This window comes from Colletotrichum siamense (assembly GCF_013390195.1).
Source record: "Colletotrichum siamense strain Cg363 chromosome Unknown KSG_Cg363_contig04, whole genome shotgun sequence".
Taxonomy (NCBI): domain Eukaryota; kingdom Fungi; phylum Ascomycota; class Sordariomycetes; order Glomerellales; family Glomerellaceae; genus Colletotrichum; species Colletotrichum siamense.
In genome coordinates this window covers 3265352-3291637 of record NW_023501017.1, presented here as the reverse complement: position 1 = coordinate 3291637, position 26286 = coordinate 3265352, and the positions used below count along the sequence as shown (strand labels likewise).

The 26286-nt window shown below is 55.7% G+C and overlaps 11 protein-coding genes across 11 annotated transcripts; 5 read left to right on the top strand and 6 right to left on the bottom strand.

The window, feature by feature from the left end:
- Window positions 1-1258: 1258 nt before the first annotated feature.
- Window positions 1259-3454, top strand: CGCS363_v006788 (1-phosphatidylinositol 4,5-bisphosphate phosphodiesterase 1; the record flags this gene model as incomplete). The annotated part of the gene is made up of 2 exons (XM_036638637.1): window positions 1259-2879; window positions 2931-3454. 2 exons carry the CDS (start codon window positions 1259-1261, stop codon window positions 3452-3454), a joined length of 2145 nt encoding a protein of 714 aa, XP_036495303.1.
- Window positions 3455-4229: 775 nt separating this feature from the next.
- Window positions 4230-5579, bottom strand: CGCS363_v006787 (Sterol uptake control protein 2; the record flags this gene model as incomplete). The annotated part of the gene is made up of 2 exons (XM_036638636.1): window positions 4230-5438; window positions 5514-5579. 2 exons carry the CDS (start codon window positions 5577-5579, stop codon window positions 4230-4232), a joined length of 1275 nt encoding a protein of 424 aa, XP_036495293.1.
- An 847-nt stretch (window positions 5580-6426) lies between these two features.
- RTM1-4 (Protein RTM1) lies at window positions 6427-7317 on the top strand (the record flags this gene model as incomplete). Its single annotated transcript, XM_036638635.1, has 2 exons — window positions 6427-6577; window positions 6638-7317. The coding sequence occupies 2 exons, from the start codon at window positions 6427-6429 to the stop codon at window positions 7315-7317; spliced, it is 831 nt and encodes a 276-aa protein (XP_036495540.1).
- Window positions 7318-7523: 206 nt separating this feature from the next.
- CGCS363_v006785 (Sterol uptake control protein 2) lies at window positions 7524-9541 on the bottom strand (the record flags this gene model as incomplete). Its single annotated transcript, XM_036638634.1, has 2 exons — window positions 7524-8666; window positions 9464-9541. The coding sequence occupies 2 exons, from the start codon at window positions 9539-9541 to the stop codon at window positions 7524-7526; spliced, it is 1221 nt and encodes a 406-aa protein (XP_036495295.1).
- Window positions 9542-10311: 770 nt separating this feature from the next.
- On the top strand, window positions 10312-11290 carry DDR48 (Stress protein DDR48; the record flags this gene model as incomplete). Its single annotated transcript, XM_036638633.1, has 2 exons — window positions 10312-10335; window positions 10391-11290. 2 exons carry the CDS (start codon window positions 10312-10314, stop codon window positions 11288-11290), a joined length of 924 nt encoding a protein of 307 aa, XP_036495296.1.
- An 835-nt stretch (window positions 11291-12125) lies between these two features.
- Window positions 12126-15661, bottom strand: nphp3 (Nephrocystin-3; the record flags this gene model as incomplete). The annotated part of the gene is made up of 4 exons (XM_036638632.1): window positions 12126-13087; window positions 13454-13900; window positions 13948-14645; window positions 14712-15661. 4 exons carry the CDS (start codon window positions 15659-15661, stop codon window positions 12126-12128), a joined length of 3057 nt encoding a protein of 1018 aa, XP_036495297.1.
- Window positions 15662-16264: 603 nt separating this feature from the next.
- Window positions 16265-18313, bottom strand: PEX8 (Peroxisomal biogenesis factor 8; the record flags this gene model as incomplete). Its single annotated transcript, XM_036638631.1, has 1 exon — window positions 16265-18313. One exon carries the CDS (start codon window positions 18311-18313, stop codon window positions 16265-16267), a length of 2049 nt encoding a protein of 682 aa, XP_036495298.1.
- Window positions 18314-18670: 357 nt separating this feature from the next.
- Window positions 18671-19159, top strand: CGCS363_v006781 (Uncharacterized protein; the record flags this gene model as incomplete). The annotated part of the gene is made up of 2 exons (XM_036638630.1): window positions 18671-18981; window positions 19039-19159. 2 exons carry the CDS (start codon window positions 18671-18673, stop codon window positions 19157-19159), a joined length of 432 nt encoding a protein of 143 aa, XP_036495299.1.
- Window positions 19160-19207: 48 nt separating this feature from the next.
- CGCS363_v006780 (putative acetyltransferase) lies at window positions 19208-20072 on the bottom strand (the record flags this gene model as incomplete). Its single annotated transcript, XM_036638629.1, has 4 exons — window positions 19208-19213; window positions 19259-19616; window positions 19670-19792; window positions 19897-20072. 4 exons carry the CDS (start codon window positions 20070-20072, stop codon window positions 19208-19210), a joined length of 663 nt encoding a protein of 220 aa, XP_036495543.1.
- Window positions 20073-21750: 1678 nt separating this feature from the next.
- Window positions 21751-22842, top strand: icmt (Protein-S-isoprenylcysteine O-methyltransferase; the record flags this gene model as incomplete). Its single annotated transcript, XM_036638628.1, has 2 exons — window positions 21751-21770; window positions 22083-22842. 2 exons carry the CDS (start codon window positions 21751-21753, stop codon window positions 22840-22842), a joined length of 780 nt encoding a protein of 259 aa, XP_036496123.1.
- A 140-nt stretch (window positions 22843-22982) lies between these two features.
- Window positions 22983-24681, bottom strand: DGAT1C (Diacylglycerol O-acyltransferase 1C; the record flags this gene model as incomplete). The annotated part of the gene is made up of 4 exons (XM_036638627.1): window positions 22983-23203; window positions 23254-24259; window positions 24309-24349; window positions 24402-24681. The coding sequence occupies 4 exons, from the start codon at window positions 24679-24681 to the stop codon at window positions 22983-22985; spliced, it is 1548 nt and encodes a 515-aa protein (XP_036496122.1).
- Window positions 24682-26286: the final 1605 nt, after the last annotated feature.

Here is a 26286-nt window from a genome sequence, read left to right as displayed (position 1 = left end):
GCGCAATAGCTGCGAAGAAAAAGGGACATGCACAGAAAGGCCACGAGAAAGAGGGTCGGAAAGAGGAGGAGGAAGTATGGAAATAATGGGTGAGTTTCTTGGTACGATTATGTTAACATTCAGAGGCGAGGGGGCTTGTGGTGGATGGATATGTACATACTGTCACTATCACGCCTTACGACCTGACGACATTTATGAGCGATACATTACGAATAAACGACATTCGATATAGCATCCCGGGAACATGAATAAATCAAATGGAGAACAAGAGAGAGCCGGGATGATAGCGAGTTGAGCATGAGTTTGGCCCACACACAGCGGGTGCGGCCCGTTCCTCGTACTTTGCAAGTTCATGCTCGGGAAGCCGTTCCGGGACCTTGGCGCCATTTCAACATCGGACCAAAGTGAACGAGTCAAATGCTTATTGTATAGTGATCACAATAACTTATCACCAAAAAACTAATCGTCTTTCACATACGACGACCACAGGTCCGAGAGATACCAGAGGTTTCAGGTGCAAGGATGCCAGACCGACATTCCGGCACTAAAATGAGGGGTAGAGGAAGGGGTTTGGCGGGGTCGTGGGTTCCATCGTGTCCAGGTCGTTGCTATCGATAAGGGGCTTCCATTCGCTATTAATATCGCCCCCAAAGGACAGAGCCCAGCTGAGAAGCTACGAAGCTAGAGCCCAGCGGTCTGGGCTGGACCGGGGGCCTGTTACCGCTAAAGATCGGCTAGGCCAGAACCCTGTGACGCCATTACCACACGTCGTGACCCCGACAGCTCAGGGGAGGGGGCAGCATCACCGGGGGACACTTCACATGAGGAACCACTCAGCTTCGACCCTTCCCTCTGTGACCCTTGCTGCCCAGCTGAGCACCTTCTGGATCGTCGCTCGGTTGCAATTTGTGCACTACGAAAGGAGCGGGTCGGGAAACAAGATTCCTCTGTCCTCTTCTCACACGTATCGCTGCTTGGCGGGTTGACGTACTGCCACATGTTATAAAAAAAAAAACCGGGCTCAGGTTCAAACAAAACAAGACGATCTCTTTTTTGACGTCGACCACGCGGCTCAACCACGCTTACTGGTTGACTGACACCAGCATACGAGACGCGTCCTGTATCTCATAGCCTACTTGCATCATCTGGCGTCTCACTTGCCTGCGATATCCGTCCTCTCCCTAGACCCTACAACATATTTCACTCATCATCGCCAACCTCACCGCCTCTTTTTGCTCCTTCAACATCGACACTAGCCATGGCGGACGCAGCAGCAGCAACCGCAACCGCAACCACGACCCAACCAACGGTGTCTCCGACGGGAACGGGCACCTCCACGCCCCAGGCAGGCGGCGGCGCCAGCGAACATCACCGCACCGTCAAGTCACTCAACGAATCTATCCTGCCTCACCTCACCAAGATCTTCAATGTCCACGCCAGCAAGGACGATCAGAAATGGCACAAGGAGCAGATCGCATCGTTTGTCAAGAACGTCCAAGCCGACGAGGAAGCCCTTGAGCATCTCAAGGCGATCGAGGGCGTCTCGGACAAGGAGCTGGATTTCAATGGTTTCCTGGACTACATGACCTCTTCTCACTCCGCCATCACACGCCCTGCTGTAGAGACGGACCTGACCTACCCCCTGTCGAGCTACTTCATCAGTTCCAGCCACAACACATATCTTACCGGAAACCAACTGTATAGTGAATCGAGCACGCATGCCTACAAGAACGTATTGCTGAGAGGATGCCGATGCATCGAGATTGACGTCTGGGACGGCGACGATTCCGACAACGAGGATGGCACCTCGGTCAGCAGCAGCGATGAGGAGGTTGCTGCTGGGACCAAGGTGAAGAAGAGCCGGCTGTCGAGGCTCAAGGATAAGATGCCGAGTTCGCTGTCCAGCAGACTTGAGAAGACGTCCCTGGGCAAGAAGATGGATGAGAGGATCGAGAAGAAGGAGGGCACGAGCCCGCCTGCGGCGGCGGCGGCGGCGGCAACCGCAACGAAGTCGGCAGCGGATGCAACGACCGCGAAGCCGGCAACAGACGCAACGACTACGAAGCCGGGAACGGATGCAACGACTACGACAAGCCCGCCCGCTGAAGGGCAGGAGGTTGAGTTGGTGAAGACGCCGTCGCCTAGGCCATACGGCATCGAGCCTCAAGTATTCCACGGATACACGCTCACCAAGGAGGTCCCCTTCCGCCACGTTTGCGAAACCATTCGCGATTATGGCTTTGTCGCGTCGGACACGCCCCTGATTGTCAGCCTGGAGGTTCACTGTAGCGCACAACAACAGGAGGTCATGGTGAAGATTATGCAGGACTGCTGGACGGACATGTTGATACCGACACCTGACGTCGACGCTGCAGAACTGCCACAACCGGCGGACCTAAAGGGCAAGATTTTGGTAAAGGTGAAGTACGCACCGCCGACGGGTGACGCTGTGGAATCAGATGAGGGTGACGACGCGGCAGCTGGTGAAGCCCCTCACCAGAAGGCTGCCGCCGCGAACAAGAAAAAATCCAAGATAATTCAGGCGCTGAGCAGGCTGGGCATCTACACACGGGGTGTCTCGTTCAAGTCACTCACGCAGCCTGAGGCGTCGATGCCAACGCACATTTTCTCGCTGTCGGAGAAGGGCGTTATGGAGGTCCACGAGAAGCAGCCCGAAATTCTATTCCATCACAACAGGCACTACCTGATGAGGGCTTATCCTTCTGGCCTGCGTATCGGGTCCTCCAACCTAGACGCTCCTGTCTTTTGGCGCAGGGGCATTCAGATTGTTGCGCTCAACTGGCAGAATTGGGACGAGGGGATGATGCTCAATGAGGCCATGTTCGCGGGCACGTCTGGTTATGTTTTGAAACCCGAGGGTGAGTCTCCTCTTTTCTAGTAGTGTGATATTGTGCTGATGAAGAGAACAGGCTACCGCTGTATCAAGGCCGGCTCACCACCACCTGCCCCCGACGCGGCAAAAGACGTGCCGCAGATCGCATACAAGACCCTGGACCTCCAAATCGACGTCCTGGCTGCCCAAAACCTTCCTCTTCCTCCTGGCGACACCAAGGTCTCCGGCTTCAAGCCGTACGTCAAGGTCGAGATCCACGTCGAATCCCCCGAGGAACGCCTGCCCGGCGCGCACATCAAGAACGACGGCCACGAGCAGGAGGGCGAGTACAAGGCCAAGACCAAGTCCAACAAGGGCATCGACCCCGATTTCAAGGGCGAAGAGCTCAAGTTCACGGGCGTGCCAGGCGTCGTGGAGGAGTTGACATTTGTGAGGTTCACCGTTAGAGACGACGAGATCGGACGGGACGACTTGGCTGCGTGGGCGGCTGTGAGACTTGACCGTTTGAGGGGCGGATTCCGCTTCGTTCATCTCATGGATTGTGACGGCAAGTTGACAGAGAGTGTAATCCTTGTGAGGATCACCAAGAAGGTGTACTAAATTGAGCCATTACCGGTTTGAGTATCATTCAGGGATAGTCTTTAGCGTAGCATGGAGCGTTAAAATCATATTTTCTTCCTCCTCGTAAGATCTCTGAAGTCTATCAACAGAGAACTATCGGAAGCTCCGATGTATGATATCGAGAAAGCGGTGTGGTTTTTCTAAGCGAAGCGTGACCAACTCGTCTTCTTGCTGGTAACATGGCTAATAATACGCTCATAGATAGGAGTTTTCAACCCCTTACGCCAGCCGTCGGCACCTTGATCGACATACGGCGTTGTTGCCGTATTAGCTTGGTCGCTTTACCACGGATAGGCCTTGACATTTCTGCCCATCAAACCATACTCTTGTCTGGGCTGCCGAACGTGACAGATGCTGCGCTTTCACCAGCTACGACTTTGTTTCAAAGCCGAGTTAATCGTCGTCCGCAACCCGTACCATCAGCTGTTGATGTGCCGCCGCCACCGTTGAGTGCTCTTTTGGTCATTGTCAGCAACTTGGCCATCACCGCGGGCACCTCACTTCAGCCTGACTAGGGCGAGGCCTAGAGTACTTCGAAATGGTCCTCCCATCGCGTTCGGGCCTAGAGCTGGGCAAGGGCATGCCAACAGTCATGGGAGGCATCTTGGATGCATCGCTATTTTCCCAGGACCGTCAGGAGCCCGGCGTCACCAAAGGACCAGCTCATTGGGCCCTATGCACGAGCTTCTCCACCGGCAGTGTTTGATGCCAAATATACACTGGGGAATTTTCTCCCCAAAACTATGACGCTTCTTCAAGTCTGCCCAAAGACAACGCTGCGCGGCCACGCGAGCCACTCCTCCCAGCCGGGGCCGAGGTGCTCCCCCACCGCGGTCAGCAGCTGCGCGCCGGCGGCGCCAATCTGCCACATGTCCCGCGCGAAGTGGAGGATGACGGCGTGGTACCCCAGCACGGCGACGGCCTCGGCGCGGCGGCCGCTCAGCATCGCGACGAACTCCTCCGGCACGAGGAACGCCCACGTGAAGATCATCTGCACCATGCGCTGCTGCCCGGGGACGCTGCCGCGGTCCTCCCAGCTGTCGAAGGACACCTGGATCAGCTCCGCGGCGCGCCTGCACGCGGCGGCGGAGGTTGCGTCCAGGGTCGTCGCCGCGGAGATCAGGTCCTGCAGGCCGTCGCAGGCGTGGCCCTCCCCGATGAGGTCCTGCAGGCCCGGACCCCATGTCAGGAAGGGCCGCAGCTCGGAGCTCTCGAGGGCGGCGCGGGCGCTGCGGATGACGTGGGCGCCGCGCTGGCGGAGGCGGGCGAAGTTGAGGTAGCTGTCGAGGAAGGCGTCGAGGCCGGCGGCGGCGGGGGTGGCGAGGGCGTCGATGCAGAGGTGGCGCCCGAGAAGGGAGGTGAACATGGTGATGGGCACGCAGTTGGAGTCGTCAATGTCGAAGCTGCTGGTCATGGAAGAGTTGAAGAGGGAGATGGCCTCCATCTGCAGCTGGACGGCCTGCTCCGTGTAGTACTGTTTCCGGTCGGGCCTGGCGCGGGAGAGGTACAGCGCCGAGACGGAGAGGATCTCGTGCATGAGGTAGGGGGCGTCGACGCCGGCCTTGAGCGTGATCTGGCTGCCCCACTCGCGGAGGTGTTCGTCGAGTTCCGGGATGATGAGCTCGAGCTTGAAGGTGAGGAGGAGCTCCATGTGGTCCATGTTGACCTGCGGCCCGGAGCGGATGACGGAGGGGTCCGGGAACGCGAGGGGCGACACGCCCTGCTGCTGCTGCTGCTGATGAGCCGGCGTCCCGGAGGAGCCGTCGGCGAAAGAAGAGCATCCGGCAGTATTAGACGGCGTACTCGGACCCGAATGCAAAGTTTCGGCACCACCCTCAGCGCCGCCGATCCCGGGTGCTACCGCGGGGGCTGCTGCGGGCACAGCCGCTGGGGGCGGCGTCCGGTATACGCATTCCCGCTCGATGATGGTGCAGTTTTTACACTTGGGGCGGGTCTCATCGCACTGAGTTGTTCATGTCAGTAAAGGCGAAGCTTTATTTAGTAGGCTGTTGTGAGGTAAACTCATGAGAATCCTCACCTTGATGTGCCTGCGTTTACACTCAACGCAGCCGTTCCTCGACTTTTTGTGAGCCCGGCGGTTCATATTCAGGTGCCGTATATGAGTCGTATGTGTGTGGTGTGTGTGCCGTACAGCCGGTATGTGTCAGTTCTCCTTCGACAGCGTGTTCTTGCTTATATTATCATCATTGCTCAACGTGTGAGATATCAGGGGGTGAGGATGAGGTGATGAAGTGGGAGAAAAAGGATCATGCTTTCAGCTCTCGGTCTTGAAATGCGAAAGCGAGGTCTGAGGCGACGCCTTGAAAATGTGGGCAGAAGTTTACATGCCAAAGTCCAATGCGGCGCAGGGCAAGCCCGGGACTTCAGATGAACCCCGGGCACCGGAGGGGCTGAGTTTGCTAGCGTACAGGGACTCACTAGGCGTACTGGACGTCCTGATACGCTGTATCGGGGGTCTTTACACCGGGAGAGCGTAGAGCCTCTCCCCACAACACAATCTCGTGCGTACAGGATGGGTTCTGCTGTAGAGACTGGCCCCCATCCTTCAGACTGGGCTTTTTTCCAAACATGGCCTCCCCGTTTGTGGTGTAATGCAATGGAATGCTCCGTGGTGGGGCGGAAAGGGCCGATGAGGAGCGTGGGATGTGTGTGTAATTGAGCGACTGCACCGTGTCGATAGTGAAATGCGAAGTGCGAAATGCGAAGTGCGAGATGCGAGATGGTGCTGCTTGACGAGATAGGGAGAGATGCAGTGGAACTTGTAGGATAGGGTGAAGAAATCTCGAATGGAATATTTGTATATAACGCTGCTTTTCTTTTTTGTGCTTCCAAGAGTAAGTCTATAGATTCAAATCATCCAGTCTTTACACCTCGCCTTCGTCGTCTCAACCTCACTTACACGCCAGTCCTCCTCCCGCCGGAACCCGACAATGGCATCCTACAACCTCTACAAGTACTCTCCCTCAGGGGCAGCTGCCATGATCTTCTTGGTTGGCTTTGTCGTCGGGTGCGCATGGCACGTATTCATTATCGTCCGCCGGCGGGCATGGTACTTTATCCCATTGATCATTGGCTGTCTCCGTACGTTGTCCCATACTAGCCACACAACCTCACATCACCACTGACAAAGATTTCCATCAGTCGAGATCGCCGGATACCTTGGCCGCTTCCTCTCCTCCACCGATACGGGCAACCTTGGCTTCTTCATGATCCAAACCCTCTGCCTCCTCGTCGCCCCCGCCCTCTTCGCCGCCTCGATCTACATGGTACTCGGCCGGCTGATCCTCTACCTCCAATGCGCGCCCCTCTCCCCGATCAAGCCCTCGCGCCTCACAAAGATATTCGTTGTCGGCGACGTGCTCTCCTTCCTTGTCCAGGTCATGGGTGCCGGTCTGCTCGCCCAGGCAAAGTCGATGAACACGGGCAAGACCATCATCCTGCTCGGCCTGGCCGTCCAGCTCATCTTCTTTGGTCTCTTCGTCGTGGCAGCCGCCGTGTTCCATCGTCGGCTCCTGGACCGTGTGCCGCCCGCTGTCCTGCACGAAGAGGCCAACTCGGGTTGGCAGAGGCACATCAGAGGATGGGGGGGTGTGATGAGCGTGCTCTACGTCGCGAGCGGTCTGATTTTCGTGAGATCGCTGTTTCGACTCGTCGAGTATGTCGAAGGAAATGATGGCGTCCTACTCTCGACGGAGGTGTATTTGTACATTTTTGACGCGCTGCTGATGCTCGGTGTCGTGGCTGTTACGGCGGTCTTCCACCCCGCTAAGTATGTGCCGGGCAAAAAGGAGATTATGGCCATGCAGGATATGGATGGTTGATGTTCTTGGGAGGTGTGCTGTGAATACAGTACCCCGCCATGACCATATATGCGAGCAAGCTTGGGCTGTATGACTAGTAGCCGTATCTAGAAGTCTCCTCGGTTTCTGTTTTTGAACCGCCCACGTTAGAATCAGGGGTACACCTGAACATTAGATAATACATACCTTTCTTTTGTTTCCCGATTGCTCGGTTCTACAAACTATAATCAAACAAATCCTTCAAAAGCACTCTCGTCTCGAAGACATTCACGGGACACTAGCCCAAGAAGGTACTCCTTCAGGAGGCTCGTATCCTTGACTCTAACAGCAACCTTTGGTGCAGCCAAAGGCGTAGCCCACTCACTCCCGACCGCTAAAGCAATCCTCTCCATCTCCTGGACAGCCACGTCCTCGTAAAGCCAAACTCTGGGAAACCAATGGAAGAAGGGCAGGTAGTAACTCATCACCGTCAGAGCCCTGGGCCTCAGTTGACGGGCCATGTCCACAAACCTCGACGAGACGAACGAGAATGGCCACGCCCTGATCTTGAATGCCACACAGCCGTCGCAAGTTGGGCATGCCAACGAGCCAAACAGCTTTCCGATCCCGGTTGCCGCACGTTGGAGGTCTTCGCGAAACTCCCAGTCCTCGTCATCCTCGTCCATCCGCAGGGCATCTTCCAGATCCAGTGGAATCGCCACGGGGGCGGCGTGCTCGAGCGGTATACTCCTCTGCGGCGTAGGGCGGAGCGACACTTGTTTTCTGAGCCCATCGATCATCATCCGCGGCCCGATGGCCATCGCAAGCCAGTTCGTAAGCCAGATTCCATCGTAGCCTGTGTGCCGATCAGCTGCGAGGGCAGTCACGGACAACAAAAGTGAAGCCATAAAAACGGGGCGGGCGTTGTCTTCCGATACCTGCTCGACTTGCTGCCGAAGCTGCCTCACCGCGCGATCTCGATACTTGGTGACGGGGAGGTCAGTGGACGGATCCGTGCTGGCCAGGTGAAGGAGGGTCACGGAGAGAAGGGCGTCCATGAGGTAGTGGTGCTGGAGAGCCAGGCTCGGGACCTCAAGACGGAGGACCTCCGACTTGAAGCCCTCGAGCTGGAAGGCGTCGGTAAAGGACTGTACCGTGCAGGTGTTGTAGTGGTGCAGGAGGCGAAGATGCAGCAAGTGTTCGGGAGTGTAGATGCTTTCGTAGCTTGGTGACGGCTGGCGATGGTTGGCAGATGCGTCGTCGGTGTCTGTCTGAGGACTGCCAGTGCCGGACTTCTCCTGCCCAGGGGGCCTTCGGAGGCCTGGCTCCACGTAGTGGCATCGTGTCTCTCGCCTTGCGCATGCTGAACATGTCGGCTTCTTCTCGTCACACTACGGACAACGTGTTAGTGATTTGTTGCTGCTCGCCTAGTTGCGATGCGAGGGCAACGTGCCTTTACACGCCTCGTCTTGCATTCAAGACATCCTCGCCTGGACTTTTTGTGATGCCGGATCTGGTGATACTTGGCAACGCGAGATTCAGGCAAGGGTGTTGTCATATTCATCCTCGATCAAGGCTGGCTCTGGCGCCGGCTCCATTGACAGACCAACAGATCACAAAGACACCGAACGAGTGGTGAAGGAGAGAATCCATCGCCAAGAACCGGTCCAGCTTCGGTCGACGGAACTATCCAGGCATGGGTGGCAGTGCAAGACCCTGAAGCTTAGCATCACCTCCCATCTCGAAAGGAAGCTTGATTGGACGCGGGATGGTTCATCTCAGCTAGTCGTTGGAAATTGTCTCTGAGCTTTACCGAATACACGTATTCGCGCCGCAGCATCCCTGTCAAGCTGGAAGGTGTCAAGAAGAACCCACCAGACCAACGGAAAGGGACCTTAGCGCCAGGTAGGTGCCCTGTAGCTGATTACGTAACCGCCAGTGCCGTCCTCAAGACAGCGGCCTCCCAGGAAGACAGGGGACCCAAGAACGTGGGACCAACGATTCGCGAGAAATCTGCCACCTCCCAGAGAAAAAGGTCCCTCCGTCTCTTCCTCTTCATGGCGGGGTAAACGACAACGACGTTCACTAGGACATGCAGCCATTGCCTTAGTGCGGGCACTCGGTCCCAGAACCTCAGCTCTTGGCTGTCTCTGCCGCAATGACATATCCCTCCACCACCTGCACCTACCTGCTGGGCAGCGTCCAACCAGTTCTCCATCCCACCATCTCGGGGAGGCCTGCGCAATGGTCTCCGGTATGACGCCATGTGGGTGGATCGGACGTCAGTCCGTCATGACATCCGCGCTGGTGTCGCCCTCAATTCTGTAATATCTTTAATTGACGATAGGGAAAACCGCTGCCTTGTTTTGCTTTGGCAATTGAGTATGCCGTACGTCTGACATGTCGCCGAGGGGCCCCCGACGGCAAGCTGGGAATACATTCCGTCTTTCCGAGTCTTCATCATTCCCGCCGATCAGGGTCCCAGTCTGTGGTCCCCATCGCCAGCTCTCATGTCCCTGCTTGCCCCCCTCCCATACCAAGCTGAGCTGCACAGGACAATTACACTATCGGATGTGCTTCGCCAGACCAGACCGAGAAGAGCCTAGGGCTTCCCCAAACAAGCTCTCCTCATCCTAAATCGCGCTTGCCAAGTGGCGCGTATCACGAACCTGCTTCTGTGCCTCCAACAGGTTCAGCTAGGCAAGGCAGTGACCTCCCCAAATCAAGCTTCAACGTCCCATCCATCCCATCATTCCCCGAGCACGTAGGGCCTCCCAGAAATGTCGTAAACATGCGTTTCCTAGCGGCCCCTAGACACACACGTCCGATGGGCCACCGCCTTGTCGATCGGGAGGGTCCAGGTTCCTGCCAAGCGCACATGTGAGAGTGAGACCGTTGTCACTGGCATCATGCTGCAGGTGTGATGGCCGTTAAATACCCCTTGAGCCCCTCGTCTCTTGGATGTAGGTCCGCATCATCCCATAATCATCTGAACCAACCTACAACCCATCCCTTCCTCTAAACAAAACAGCAATCATGTCTTACGGTGGAAACGACGACGTGAGTTCCACCTCAGCCTTACAGTTCAAGGTACCCGTCACTAACACATTTCCAGTCTTACGGTTCCAGTAGGAACGAGGACAGCTACGGCTCCAACACTGGCTCCGGCTTCGGCTCCTCTCGCAACGACAACGACTCTTACGGCTCCTCCCGCCGTGACAACGACGACTCGTACGGCTCATCCGGCCGCAACAACGACTCCTCGTACGGATCCTCCAACAACGACTCCTACGGCTCTTCTCGCAACGATGACAGCTATGGCTCATCTCGTCGTGACAACGACGACAGCTATGGTTCGTCCGGCCGCAAGAACAACGAGTCCTCTTACGGCTCTTCCAACACCGACTCTTACGGTTCGTCCCGCAATGACGACAGCTACGGCTCCTCCCGCAAGGACAACGACTCCTACGGCTCTTCAGGCGTAAAGAGCTCCGCCTTTGGCGAGTCAACCTCCTCCAACCTCGCCGGCGCCGACTCCCTCTCCTACAACGCCTCCGAGAACAAGGGCCGCACCTACGACAACGACAGCAACAACGACAGCTACGGTTCCTCGGGCCGCAAGAACAATGACTCTTCCTTTGGGTCTTCCAACACAGACTCATACGGCTCCGGCCGCAACAACGATACCTCCGACTCCTATGGCTCCGGTCGCAACAACAACAACACTTCAGAGTCATACGGCTCCACGGGTCGCAACGACGATTCCTACGGATCGTCAGGCCGTGTCGGCGGCAACGACTCTTACGGCTCCAGCCGCAACGACAACGACAACGACAACAGCTACGGCTCTTCTCGTCGTGACAACGATGACAGCTACGGCAGCAGCAACAAGGGCGGCGACAGCAAGCTCGGCAAGGTGCTCGAGAAGGCGGGCAGCCTCCTCAACAGCGACAAGCTCGAGAGCAAGGGACAGGAGAAGAGGGAGGCCAAGGGATACGGCAACGACGACTACTAAGCCTTCAGTTTTTTAATGTTTTCTCCACGCTGTGGGATGTTTCGTCTTATTAGCTTGGCCTAGCGAGTTTAATATAACATGATGACCAAAAGTTATGTCGTTTTCGGCTGTCAGCCGTGATACATGAGTGCGTCGCTGTGGCCAGATGTGATTCGCCTACATGTATTTGTGACGGTCTCGCAGGTATGTATGTTAAGGAAGTTTTAAGCCCACCCAGTAGGGGTTTTCACAATAAGATAAAGCAGTCAAAGCACTCCGGTCAGTGCCAAGTTTCGTAGCTTCGCAGTCTACGTACTCAGGGCTCGCAGATATACGTGAAACATCCCAGTCATAGTGAATCTTTCATCATTCGCGTGCCTTGGATTCGTCGGGATGAGCTACTGGCGGATGAAAGTCATTACATAGGGCGGGCAAGAAGAGTCTTAGTCTTGCGGCGACCTAGCATTCTAATGTGACAAATTGTCGTCTGATACGAAGCTGTCCTATACATGTTCCTGGACCTACTACGTGCACCAAGGAAAACAAACAAAACACGTGCAGTGAGTGACCAAAGGTGCTTCATTGTTTCCAAACCCCGTCTTGTTACTGCGGACAATGACACAGTGAATTTTGCGACTTATCGATATCGAAACAGAGTCTGCAGCCGCTTCCAATTTAAATTATTCCAAAAGAAAGAGGCCTATTATAAAGTGGATTCATACCCTTCTTCAAGCTTCGCGATAATCGCTATTGCTTATACACGTCTGTGGACGCTTCTGCGGTTCAAATCTGCTCCATCTGTCTATCCTCCAGGGCCCGACCTTTCGCATGCAGTCGACCTCCCTTGTCCTTTTGCCTAAGCTGCATCTGGGGAAATGGTGAGCTCTTTCATCAAAGACTGCAACGAGCTAATCTGATAACATATGTCGATGTACTGATCGTCATCTGGTCCAAATACATTTAAGAACCCCTTTTGAGCCTGTTGGTAGCATGACATAGCTTTAAATGCCTCGCCCTGCTCTTCAAATGACCCTGCAAGACTGTGGAGCATATCTAAAGCCGGAACAAAGAATTCTAAGCTACTTGACTTCAGCGTCGTGTCGTATGCTTGAAGAATGCGTTCGCACATCATTCTGGCGTCTTCAAGTTGGCCTTGATCTTCGAAGACAACGGCTAAACAATGTAAGGTCAGGAGTATGTCCCGGTGGCCTGGATCAAATGCATTCTGGAGGCCTTGTAGGGCCCGTTCGTACATTATCTGGGCATCCTTTAGCTGGCCTCCTTCATAGTAGACAGAGCCCATACTGCGGACAGCCGAGAGTGTATCCGGGTGATCTGGCCCGAACGCCTTCTGATAGCCTTCGAAAGCCCGTTCGCACATTGTCATGGCCTCCTCTAGCTGGCCTCTTTTGGTATAAAAAATGCCTAGGTCACAGACGAAGCTGAGTGTGTCTGGGTCGTCAAGGCCTACTGCCTTCTCGTAGCCTTGGAGAGCCAATCTTAACATGGTCTCTGCATACTCCAGTCGACCTTGTTTTATGAAGAGACTGCCTAGCTCACTGGCCATCGAGGTTGTCGATAGACTTCCAAGATCACTGGCCATCGAGGTTGTCGATAGATAGTCTGGCTCTTGTGCTTTCTCGTGGATTTCGATCATTTGTTCGCACAATCCTTCGGCATCGTCTAGTTGCCCTCGTTTGAAATAGACAACACGTAGAAGATGATGTTCAGCGACTATGCCAATGTGGTCTAAGCTCAATGTCTTCTCACGGATGTGAAGAGCTCGCTTGAACATGGCCTCTGCATCGTCCAGTCGATCTTGTGCAAGGTAGAGTCTGCCTAAAAAAGAGACGGCGTCTGAGAGTGGTAGTATATGGTCTTGACACAGCTTCTCAAGGCCTCTAAGAAACTGTTCCATCATTGAATTGGCTTCTGTAAAACGTCGTTGTACAAGGTAAAGCCTGCCAAACCTATGGAACACCAATGGGCTGACTTTTAGGTCTCCTTCGATCTTCGCTACCATTCGGTCGGCATGCGGCAAGATTCGTCGCACTAACCAGTACTGAGTGTCGCAGTTATGCGGAACGCGTGATAGAACGCATCGTATCGCTGCCTTTTCCAGCCGTCGGCTCGATTGTGCGTTGAGGACGTGGACCACCCATGCATGAACACATTGATGCATACTATATCCTCTCGATTCCGGTCTCCAGTCTGCTTGGCTATATGCGTTCGGCTCTGCTAGACCATATTCACAGAGAACTCTCATTGCTGCGTCGAAACTTGGCCTGTCTTTAGTAATCTCATGAAGCCAAGCTGGCTTCTTCAGTCTGCCTGCCTGCAGCAGTTCGTACCATAGGTCGTAGTTGTCAAAATGTCCCCATAGTCGAAGGAGCTTAACGGCGTATTGGTTCTGCAACTGAATATGTCGGAGAGAGACATTCCAAGTAGAGTACAATGCTCGATCGTACTCTAGCAGGTGTGGACTCTGCTCCTGCAATTGCAGCCAACTTATCTCGTACATTTGAACATATTCCGTAGAGCTAGTTGAAACTTTGCTCAGATAGGCTCCAGCTGTTGCGAGGGCGAGTGGAAGGCCATCAAGCTTTTGTGCAAGTAGCTTGGAACCCGGATCTGCCGCATCTTTTAGCTCAAGTACGGCCATGGAGCTAGTTTCTTACCCTTGGAAAAATCAACGCGCCCGGAGGTCGATGCCAGTATTTCTATACTTTCCTGGATGTCGCATAGCTTCTCAAGCTGGATACTTTGTCCGAGTCGGCCTACAGAAGATGACCGTGTCGTAATTGAAATGGCGCCATGTTCAGTCTCTGGGAAATAAGGACGTATGTCGTATGCTTTCGAGACTGTCCCGCGAACATTAGACTCCGTGTCCGTCACAACGCATCGCGTAGTCTGTTTCGAGCTGTCTTGTGTACGGAACTCGACGTCGTCATAATTGTCGTAGACCAAAAGCCATCGATTATTCTTTGGGTCCTCCAGCCACCGTTTAACTGCCGCCACCGTCTCATCGAGGTCTCTGCTGTTTACGGCGTTCTGGACGTACATGACGGACGCGTTCCCGCTCGCAATTCGTTGGGCTGCTCGTTGGTAACTCTGCCTCAGGGCAGTCTCGTTGCTTGCGTCAAACCAGATCACCGCGGAGTAATCATGTCGATGTTGTTTCGCGTACGCTATCGTCGTCTGGGTCTTCCCCATACCGCCCAGGCCATGCAAAACAACGGTCCGACGATTCCCAGTCCACTTCAACGCCTCATGCAGGCGTCCAAGCTCTGCTTGTCTGGCGACGAAGTTGTTTACGCTGTTGACTCCTTGCAACTTAAAGGAGAGATTGTACGTATGGGTTGAATTAATGGGTGGTCTGCATAGGTTCTAATTAATTTCTGAAGACTGGCGGGCAATTGAACCATGAGAGGGAAATTCTCACCGCTGCACCTCATCCACCGGCAAGTGAAAGAAGAGCTGTCGAGCATACGCAGCTGCCGCAGCGGCCGCATACCCGTGCCACTTATCATTCTTATGCGAATCACAGTAATCAGAGATACCGCGGACGATAAGACAAGGAAAGTCGGCGATCGCTCCCGCGCCTTCCATCTCAAAGCACAAAAGCTCATGTTGTTGAGCGAGCGCGTCTCTTAGCCTTGCATCCTTCACCACCAGCTCCCCAGATGCAATGTTGCCTCTATGAACTATTACGTACGTCTCGTCGTCGTCACTTGCTCTGGCTATGCGCTTCGATGGGTCGCATACGACTGTACAAGGCTCTCCCTGTGTCGTATGGGCGTATTGTGGCGGGTAGAGATAATCGTTCATCATACCGGGATACTGGAACCGTCGCAGGCCACGACGCCTTGTGTTAATCCGGCTGACGTTCTGCTGCACCGGGTCGATATCCAGTCTTGCTCGTTTTGCCTCTAAATCCTGCGCGGCATTAAGAAGAACTGCCGGCGGCGGTGCTAGGGCCCCTATGCGTTGGAATTGGCCATCCCTCGCTTTCCCATGATCATACTGTAGAGCGCCTGAATGGCCAGCCGTAGGCTTGCTCACCACAACATGACCTAGGCGTATTATTCCGTTATCTGTTTCGACTGGAACTCCACCACCGATACCAACCAGGAGACCGTACCTGAGACTAGGAAACGTCATCCTCATTTGTGCTACGACCGTAGCCGCGGGACAGTTCCCAGGTTCGTATAAGCCAGCGATGACGATGTTGTGGCCGTTGATGGACCCCAGACTGTAAACGTTATGGTCCGCTGGGGATTTTGGCAGGGCGGGATGTTCATCATCCAGCATTTCCAATGCAGCGATCTGTTCCACCTCTAGCGGACAGATCCATGCCACCTTGTAGTCATCGTGTCTCCATTTCTGTGCCATCTTTTCGATTGTCCAACTCTATCCTCAAATCGTCCGATCGGCCATTTAGCGATATGAGAACTCTGCGACACAGTTAGACTTTTGAAACGTTGGAAGTGGTGAGCAAGGACTTTGAAATGACATACTGATTACCGGAGGTGAGGGGGGAACGTGAAGGTTGATGGTCGCCCCCTTATCGGACCGTTGGTTGTAGGGTAGCAGGGGATCTCGTCTTGCCGCCAGCATTGTGCGGCTGAGCATCACACCCCTGGCGAATCACAGTGGAAGAGGCTGCCAGGTTCCTCAGCATGTTTATACCGACCGTTTTATGCACCTGCACCGGAATTTGAGATTTCTTGCTGCGTACAGTGGTTGGGACTGCCAAATGCCTACATTCTGGGTGAACTTGAAGTAGGTGGCTCTTCCCTTTTGCGGGGAGCCTCTACAGTAACCTACGAATCATCAACGGATATCGATGTCACGGGCTGGAAAGAAAAGCAAGGAACATAATCGGCATGCATCAATGCATGTTGGATATATCCATGCACCCAAAAGTACCCAAGAAAGATAAAACGCTTACACATTACCATCATACCCCATACAACGACAACCGCCCTTATCATCTTATAGTCTACTGGACCTCCCCTCATCCATTATCGCACCGCTCATCACAGGGGCCATCTGCTCACCCAGGACCAACCTACGTCCACCCTTGGTAGTCCACCAAGCGACACCGATAGTAGCCCTCTCGACGTCCATCTCGCCGCTGACGAGCACCTCCCAGAAGCGGTCCTTGACAGGCTGACGCAGGACGGGGTCGGCAATCTCATTCATCGACTGCGCGGTCAACGTCAACCAGTCCTTGACCAGGGGCAGAGGCAGGAATGGTAAGGAGTCGATGAGCGTCAAGACAAGCGAGCTCTGTTCTGACATGGGGTCCTGAGGCGAAAGCCCCTTCTCGGCCTGGTTGATAACGTCCTGTGTCAGGGGGAGAGGGGCGGTGTCCGCGTCCATGGCCTTGAAGCGGACCATTTCCAGGAGGGTTTCGGAAAGCTGCGGCTCAGCGAGGGAGATGGGGAACGGCGGGGAGACGATCTGCATGACCGTCTTGAAGGCCACACGGAACTGGCGTGTTGAGATCTGCGCCGGGAAGGATGCGAACAGGGCGTCGACGTAGAATGGAACGAGGCCGACCGTCAGCGAGCTGTTGTGAGGGCAAGACAGCACAGACAGCGTAGCGCTGTGGGCGGATTCGAAAAGCTCAACCATTGTGGACGTCAGGCCGCCGGTATGGGTGAGGTAGGCCGTTGCAGGGCGGACAATCAAAGCGTCACACGCCTCTGTGGGCATGTTGAGAGGCAAGTGCTCCGCCACGTTCAAGTAGAAAAGGTCCAGAGTCCTGTCATAGAAGCTGGGAGGGACCGTCCCAGCATGAGGCGGCTTGGTCTCTTCCAAGAACGCAACGCAAGCGTCTGGGAAGCGTGCGAGGATATCCAGACTTGTCAGGTAGGTGAACTGGTAAGCCTGGAAAGCGTTGGCTCCTTGTCGTGAAGAGATGAAGAATAAGTTCCTCAGGGTGAACAACGCCTTGGTCGCCACCTGGGGGGCGATCGCGTCGTTTCTCATGCGCGGGTCAAGAAGACTCCGGCCGACGACGGCTTGCATAACGGCAACCGTCGCATACATCGTCTTCTTCAGCAACTGCCACAAAGCCGGCCACGTCGCCTCCAGCGTATTCTGCTCCAACCGCGCCGTCTCTTCGGCGCCGTCAACCGTCGATAGCGGATTGTGCTGCCAGTACCGCAGCATCTTTTGTGTGAACTCCATCAAAGCATCTTGAGCGTCGAGTACGACTGCTGAGTCAGTCGCATTGGTGGCAGCGAAACCTGCCAGCTTGGACAACGGTCCCATGCCGCCCATCAGGGGCTTGCCCTCGATGGTCTGCAGCAGCGCAAACGACGGAGAGGTGGGAGGCCAAGCGACCATTTGTCCGTACTGCTTGACGTCCTTGCGGATATCATCCAAGAACCGGCCATCCTGGAAGCCGTCATCCCCGGTGATAGCCAATACCGCAATCGGCAGAAGCGCGTTGCAATTAATCACGCTTTGGTGGAAGTCGGAAAGGAACGGGAACACGTAGTTGAGCGCCAGAACGACCGAGGCCGAGGCGAACGGCCCGTCCTGACGTTCCAAAGCGAGGTTTGCAGCCGTGACAACGGCTTCCTCCAGTGTATTCCGCAAGCCCCTCGATAGAGATTGTCTATCATTCGCCTCCATCCCCATCAAGACGCCTGTCAAAATCAGGAGATGCTGCCACCGATTGGACCGATCGTCCGCGCCCTTGGCAACGGCGCGCACCCATGTGTCGCAACCGAGGCCCCCGCCCTGCCGCGGGCCGTGGACATTTTTGGCGTTATCGATCTCGTTCTGTCGCACTCGTATCGCGGCGCTGTTGTAGATGCTGATGATGCGCAAGCTCGTCCGTAGGCCGTCGCGACGTTGCCAAATCGCAGGCGCGGTGAGAAGCTGGGAGGTAAGGACGCCGAGGTTCAGCGGGTTCGAGAGGGTCGTCAGGAGGGTCGTCGTGGAACCCACTATCTGGTCCGTCTTGCGATCATCGTGGACGTTTTGATACAGTTGCAGAACCGTGTTGAGGAGTCTGTCGGCCGGCATCGTGAGCTGCGATCGCGTCGGCTGACCAGAGCCTGGGGTGACTGTCGGGATGAGATTGAATGGGAGGAACAGCGGAAGCAGCCGTTGTTGGGTCGCGGTGGTTGTAATCAACGGTGCCGATGCCGATGGCAGGACGTCGGGACTGGCGCGGGCGTTTTTGCCGAGGCACCTGAAGTGCCCCTAAAGCCACACCTCAAGCTTCCCCCAAAGCTGCGCCATCCCTGCAACATCCCACAGCCAACCCCGGTAGTGACGATCAGCAGCTGCAATCACTGCGCCTCCAAAGCTCACCAAACCCACCGACTTTCAACATCTCGTCTTCTTTCCCCCGTCGAGCCCCAGGGCCGCCGTTCAGCAATGTCTTCTCGCGCGCAAAACTACCCACCGACGAACTATAAGGTTCCGTCGTTCCCGAGCATCAACTGGCAACTGCGGGACCTCACGGACGACCACCGCTGGAGCCTCTTCTACATCCGCGACATCTGGCGCTTCACGGTGATATGGACCTTCATCATCTACGCCGCGGTGCACATGGGCGCTGCCGCCATTACGATCGCGATGCACACAAACAAGCGCGGGTCGCTGACCTATCTATGGGCGGTGCCGTTGTTCTACGCCTTCGTGGCGGGCGTGCAGGCGTTGTGTGCTGGGAGCGTTGTCGGGTTGATGTAAGTGCAAGCAATGTTCCGTCGACGACACAGCGTAGCTAACCCACGGCTTTGCAGTCTCGGTGCAGTCTACAACGCCGGCTACTTCTCGATGTCCACATGGGTCCCCCTTCTCTGGGGCGTTATCAACGTCCTCGTCCTCATCATCTCGTCCTTTTCCATTCAGGGCGGTCTTTGAACATACACACAAACACGAACGGACATGTTGAACAAACGCGTAAAGGCATTAAGACTACATATTAGCGCTATAATTGATGGTGGCCGATAACCCATTTACCGCGCCGTTCGTCGGCTTCGACGGCGTAATCTCCTTAACGATACGCGCCGGGTTGCCAACGACGACGACGTAATCCGGCACGTCCTTGGTCACGACGCTTCCCGCCCCGACTGTCACACCCTTTCCGATGGTCACGCCCGGCAGCACGATGACGTTTCCACCGATCCAGCAATCGTCGCCGATGGTGATGGGCTTCCCGCTCTCCGGCCCGCGGGTGCCGTTGCGGAGCGTGGGATCGAGCGGATGTGTGCCGCTGTAGAAAGAGCAGTTGGGGCCAATCAGGGTACGCGAACCGACTGTGATGGTACAGGTGTCGATCCATGTACTGTTAGAGTTGACATAGACGTTTTGGCCGAATCTGCAGACGGTAAGACGAGACACGAGACAGGTTCCGATGGGGCAGATGCGTACTTCACGTTGTAACCGTAGTCCATCTTTATGGGGGCGTCAACCCACGGCCAATCTTCCAAGATGGCGTCGTCCTCGTCACGGCGGGCCTTGGGTGGAGGGAGAGGGATTGTGTCCCCGTTGATGCTGTTCTGGGTTAGGTCTGCATCTCCAGACGGGAAAGAAGAGCCGAGGGGTTGGCTTCAGGGTTGCCGAGAGAAATAGAGTAAAATGGAGGCGGAACTACTCACTCCTTCCACATGCCGACAAGCGTGCGGCGGCTCACGTCACCGGCGTTGTTGAACCTGGTGCAGGCGGCCTGGCAGCGTTTCCGATCCGCAATGAGATCCGGGGTGAAGGCATGGTAAAGCTCGCCATTCTTCATCCGCCGGCGGTTCTCTTCCCTGTCGATGGTGCGGATGTCCATGGTTTTCTTGTGCATGAGTGTGGTGTAAAGGGGGGAAGGGCGACGGCTTGTCGGTGTAGTGTATACTGTACAGCAGAATACGTATGAGGTGATTTATGTAAGAGGGCGGTCAAGAGTCGCGTTCCTACTCGTTGGGCAACGGACAAGGAACAACGCGAAGCGAGATGGGGAGCAAAGACTGACGAGACGGGCAGGACAAGACGAGGGGGGCAGCAGGCGGAGCAAGCCAAGATGGAGAGAGAGATATGCGGTGCAGACAGGTGGTGTAGATCGGGTTGCAGAAATAGAACCTCCAAGAGATACAGGGACCAACAACAACTTTTTGTGTAAATGGAGAGAAGAAACAGAAACGAAACAAGAGAGACCAAAACCAGCCCTATGACAGATTTGTCTCTTGTTTTCCTTTCCCTTTTTCTTTTTTTTACTCCCCCGCCAGAAAAAGAATTAAACACCGCAGTGTGACAAAGATCTCGGGAGTTATTTGCCGGCCGTTTCGAGCTACAGTAGTCTATCTGCCCTTCGAAAGTGTACCCATGATCAGAAGAAGAGCAAAAGTCCAGGTCCAGCGTCAGTGTCGGTGAGCCCGAACACCCTAAAATAACGAGAGCCCAGGTGCTTACGACTAGGCGGCGACATGCTGCCTGCACCTGTTGCTTTCCGTGCTTTCCCTGGTCAAGGGCCCAAAGCGCAAAGTACAGCATGGAAACCTGGCAGCAAAAACTACCTAGAGCGGCAGCAGCATCAGCAGCGAAGACCGCAGGAGACATGGAGCCACACGGCAGCAAGAGACAGACACAGACGACGACTGATGGGGGCAGAATAGAGAAAAGGTCCACGCACTTGCGTCATCCGCCCCTGACCTTCGGCCCGCGCTGGGCGCTTGGCCTTACCCGTCCCACCCGTCCTGTCCTCCAGACTTCCAAACACGCAGTGCACACCCACTGTTTATTACCGTTTCCCTCACCGAAGTGGTCACTGGAGACGGCGGTTGTCCTTGTGGGATTCACTAGAAGAGGGAATGCAACGACAAAGTCCGCCTGCCCAGGCTGAAGTGGGACCTCGGAGTCCCTTTTTGCATGCCGACTCTCTCCACAAACTCCAACGTCGAGTCCCCCCTTTTTTCCCCTTTCTTTGGTCCATCTCTGCTGATCCTCTTTTGCTGTCCACTCTGTCATTTTTTTTGAGCCTCTACGTCGCAAGATCCGAGCATTACAGCGCAACCGAATCCGCCCGCTGCAGGGAACAGACTTCCACCAGCTCTTCGACACAGTTGCAGTGCCAGAAGCGGGCGATTACTCACTCACAACACATCTCTCTCTACGCTTTGAACTAGGGCTGAACAGGATTGTCGAATAGAAAGAGGATATCCATACGCACTCGAAAGGTACAGATCGAGGTCGTTCATGCATGGAATGACGGACACAAGGAGCTAGAGCCGCCCGCCACCCTTCTCTGTCCCTGCCAACCCCCCTGCCTGACCTGACCGTCAGGTACCTGTCCTCAAAGTGTCACGGCCTCTTCCTACCGTCCCCGCGTCCCGCGGCCCCCAGTCTAAGGCGGACTCTAAACCGTCGAGTGCCGACACCCACCACTACCACCACCACCTCTTCCTCCTTGACATCGGATCATTGAAGCAAGCTAGCTAGCTCTCGCCAACGAGGCACACGACATACGCACAATGACAAGCTTTCGTCGGGTGTAAGTAGCAGCCCCAGGCCCCCTCCACCTCCCTCGGTCCCGTGCTCCCTTCGTACCCGCCCCGATCTCGCCGTGAAATCTCCGTCCTCAGACCCTGACCTACCTGCCTTGCTCTCACCCCCCCGGACGGCTCTGCTCCCGCACAGCACATGCAACCCTTTCCTCGACCCCTCAACACCAAAACCCCACCATCACGATGTCCTCCCGCAGACACGTGAACCCCCTGTATCAAGACCCTTCCAGATTATTGAATCACCACCACGATGACACCCCATCATCATCACCATCTCCAGAAACTGACTCTCTTCCCAGCGACTCCCGCCCCGCGCCTGCTCCCGGCACACCCGCGCCCGTGGGACAGGAATTCTACCCCAACCAGCGCAAATCCCTAGCCGGCATCGCCCTCCGCGCCTTCTGCCTCGGCGCGGCCTTCCTCACCGGCCTCCTCTCCACCGCCCTCATCCTCACGACGACCGCCTCCCCGCTCTGGCGCCTCCCCTTCTTCCTCGCCGCCCTCTCCCTCTTCCACTTCCTCGAGTTCTGGACGACCGCCGCCTTCAACACCCCGCAGGCCACCGTCCACGCCTTCCTCCTGACCGCCAACTGGCCCGCCTACGCAATCGCCCACGCCACCGCCTTCGCAGAGTGCCTTCTCACAAATGTCCTCTTCAGGGACTCCGTCTGGGCGCCCTTCGGCTCGAGACCGCTGCTCATGGCCGCGGGCCTGGCCCTAGTCGTCGTCGGGCAGACGGTGCGCTCCATGGCCATGATCACCGCCGGCGAGAGCTTCAACCACACCGTGCAGCACTATAAGACCGAGTCGCACAAGCTCGTCACCGCCGGCATCTACGCGTGGTTCAGACACCCGTCCTACTTTGGCTTCTTCTGGTGGGCCATCGGCACCCAGCTGGTCATGGGCAACGTCGTGTCCCTGCTCGGCTATGCGGGCGTGCTGTGGTTCTTCTTCTCCAAGAGGATACGCCACGAGGAGGAGCTCCTGATTAGGTTCTTTGGCGACGACTACGTCCAGTACCGCAAGCGCGTCGGGACGTTGATTCCGTTTTGCGGATGACATGTTGAAGTGTATCATATGTAAGATGGTGTCAAAACAGCGCCAGTATTATTGTTTTTTCTATAACCCAGTAGATAAGATACATGAGAAACGACGGGTGAGCGCCTTCCCTGGCCCCCGTCTTTATAATAAAACACAGTCTAAGAACTTCTCGCGCAGGCCATCTGTCGGCTCACGCTGCCGTACTTGGCCTGCCAGGCGTAAAAGTACATGAGCGCGGCGAACGGTTGTCCGAGAATGGTGAAGGAAACCCAAAAGATGCAGTTGCCAATCATCTTGCCCGTGGGCGATTGCATCTTTTCTAACGGGGTGGTGAGGGCGATGAGAGGAAGTTGGAGGAACATGCCGGCAAAGGCGACGCCTAGTCATGATTAGCTCCTTGCTGCGATCGGGTTTTGATACATGACTTACCAATGACGTTATGGGTGGGAATACCGACGAGAACCTCGTGGAGCACCGCCGAAGCAAAGAAAACAGCAAGTTGGGCCGCCCTGGGACTCCAGCCACGGCCGATCAAGGGAGAGTAGACGTGGCGCTTGAAGTACGTGTAAACGGGCTTGTTCCACAGACGCCAGTAGGCACCCAGACTCTCGCTGTTCCACCAGTCCTCGTAGAAGCATCGGTCGCCAAAGCGGGTGACCTCGGCGAGGGCGTTAAGGAATGACTGGAAGAGAGCGAAGAAGCCTGCGAGCCAGATGACCAGGGAGATGGTGGAGAGCTTCATCAGTCGCTCCAGAATCTTCGGCACGTCCAACGATGCGATCTTGTCCAGGGAGTTGATCAGAACCGGGGCAGCGTACTGGGCGCTGGCGAACCAGATGAAGACGCTCAAGCCAAAGACCTCCGCCATGCGCTTGCCGACAAACACCCATCTGATCTTATCCGTTCTCGGGTATGCGGGCTGATAAACGAGCGTGGGCGCCCACCAGAAGTAGCCCAAGTTGCCCATCGTGATGTTGTTCGGATAGGGGCACTTTGCGTAGATTTCGGGCATGGCTGCCAGCTCGCCCTTGACGGGGTGCAGGAAGGCATGTCGAAGGTCTCGATTCGTGAAAGCGTACGAGGCCGTCTTGAGCCACACGATAATGGCATGAAGCTCGGTCAGGGTGCCGATCAAGGGGTGGTGGATGTGGAAGTACACCATGTATGTCGTAATGGCCAGGGCGAGAGTGATGTTCACAGCATGGATCCAGGCAATGACCTTCCATGTTGCGTTGAACCGAGATCGTTGGTCTTCCGTTGGACTGGCGGCGCCGTCCTTCGACTTGGCCCTCAGACCTCTAGCCTGTTGAGCAGCGGCCAGTTCGATGAGGTAGGCGGCGAACAGATGGCAAGGGATGAGGGCGTAGAGGCCCAGGCCAAGAAGCACATCTTGTCTACGGAAGTCGTGGCATCCAATACAGATCAATACCCCATACTACGGCGTGTCAGTGACGTGACTGGGATTACTGTGGGAGTGCGCCTACTTTTTGGATGTTCTCAATCATCAGACGAAGATTGCCGACAACTGTATCAAGTCAGCCAAGGGCGTCAAGCCGCAGTGTCGTCGATGAGCATACTTAGTACGATTACCATTAAGTTCCTGAAGCCGAGGAAGCTAGGTGCGGCGTTGGAGTCATGGCTCAGTGTGGAAGGGCGGACGCTCTTGTGAACGGCGGCAACGTGTCTGTATTTCCGTTGGACCGCTCTCCTCAGCTCCTCGGTCGAGCGCTGGTTGTCGGAAGCGGAGGCGGAGACGGATGACTTGGCGGACTTCGGCTCGGGTCTGCCATTGCTCGTGTTACGCAGAGTGGTGGTCATGGTTGAGCTCTCGACGCTCGTCACGGTGGCCGTGTTCATGACGGGCAATGCGTCCTGAGCGCAATTGAGGCCGGTCGAGAATGAAGCAATGGAAGGAACAGAAGACGACAGGAAATAGTGCCACAGTGGTGGATGACGACGGGGAAAATGGGTGAAAGTTTAAAAAGAGTGAGGAGACCTAATGGCGAGGAAAGCTTTGTATATGCAATGCAGGGAGTGAGTGGCAAGCGTAACGATAAGATATCGGAGCAATATGCAAGACACCAGACCAAGGCCGGTCGGAGCCAAGAAATTACCAATTGACTTCTTAGCCGGTGTTTCCAAGGGCAGACACGCAGAGAGGCCGGCGCTTTTGCGATTCTATCCGAGCTCCCTAAGCTTGGAGGGAAGCTATCTGGATGGGTGAGCGCATTGGCGTCGAGCGTGGATTGGATGAGGAGGGGCACGTCGTGCGTGCGAGGGGGGGATCTGAAGCCGCAGCCAGCAGAAAGAGGGAAGGGGGTACGTCAAGGCACAGGGCAGGGGGAGACACTGGGCTCGCTCGGGGAAGGGGGCGGAAAACAGGTGGAGGAGACTAGGCCGGAGCCATCAGCCCTTGATGCGTGGGGATTCGCTGCTCGACGTGTAGGAATGAGGGAACAGGAGGCGCGCTGACGACAAGAATGCAGCCGGCGTGCAGAACGGGCTTGTCGAAGTCGGAGAAGAGAGACAAAATTTCAGAGACAGCAAAACAAATGGGGGTGATCAGAGGAGTTGACAGCCGAGAGCTCCTGGCGAACTGGATGGACAGATGGAAGCACGGCCCCGAGGATTGCAAAGATTGGAAGGGGGGACCTTGAGAATGTCAGGGTCGCCGAACCTGTCCACTGAGGTGACAGCACCCACAGCAGCCAAGGTCCTCGGGTCTGGATTGCATTTGCAGCACTTTGGCAGCAACAGCGGGCAGCCGGGCCAAATCACCTTACTGGGAGCTAACGCTACAACGAGAAAAGCGGCATGCATGCGCTTCAGGGGTGCTACGGCTCCACGGATAGCGACGGCGATCCCGGTGGAAGCTCTGAGTGGTGGGACACGGGGCTTCGTGGGGCGTCCATGAGAGAAATTGAAGAGGGAGCCGTGGCTGAACTCTATCACATGCCAAAATGAAGGGGTCGCGGCATGGCATTTCTTGCGGCTAGGCAAAAGACGATGGGTCATGGGCTGTACCTAATTATCACCTCATTCTATCGACGAAAGAACGAGGTCTGGAGAAGAAGACTTCGGAGGATATAAAAATGGAAGCATCAGGCCCGATGTTGGCCCGGATAAGCAGGCAGTTGGCGCCGATAAGACAAACCGTGAAGCTAACGCACGCCACCACCAGTATGTGACACCACTGAAGCCACGAGGGAGGTACGTACCGTCTCGACCTTGGCTCCAGCTCAATCAGCCTCAAGGTCATGTGATCTCGAGAGAATGGGTCGGGCCCGTGCACGCGTCGCGGTCATTTTCAGTGATTGGCGACGGCCTCGTGGATCACCGTCAAGCAGGAAGCATCCATCACCACCTAAACGCGCCAGGTTGCAACAGAAATAGCAATCGACTTCGGACTAGTAAAACCACGCTCCACAAGACCGCATTTCTTTACTGCACGTTTCATCGCAT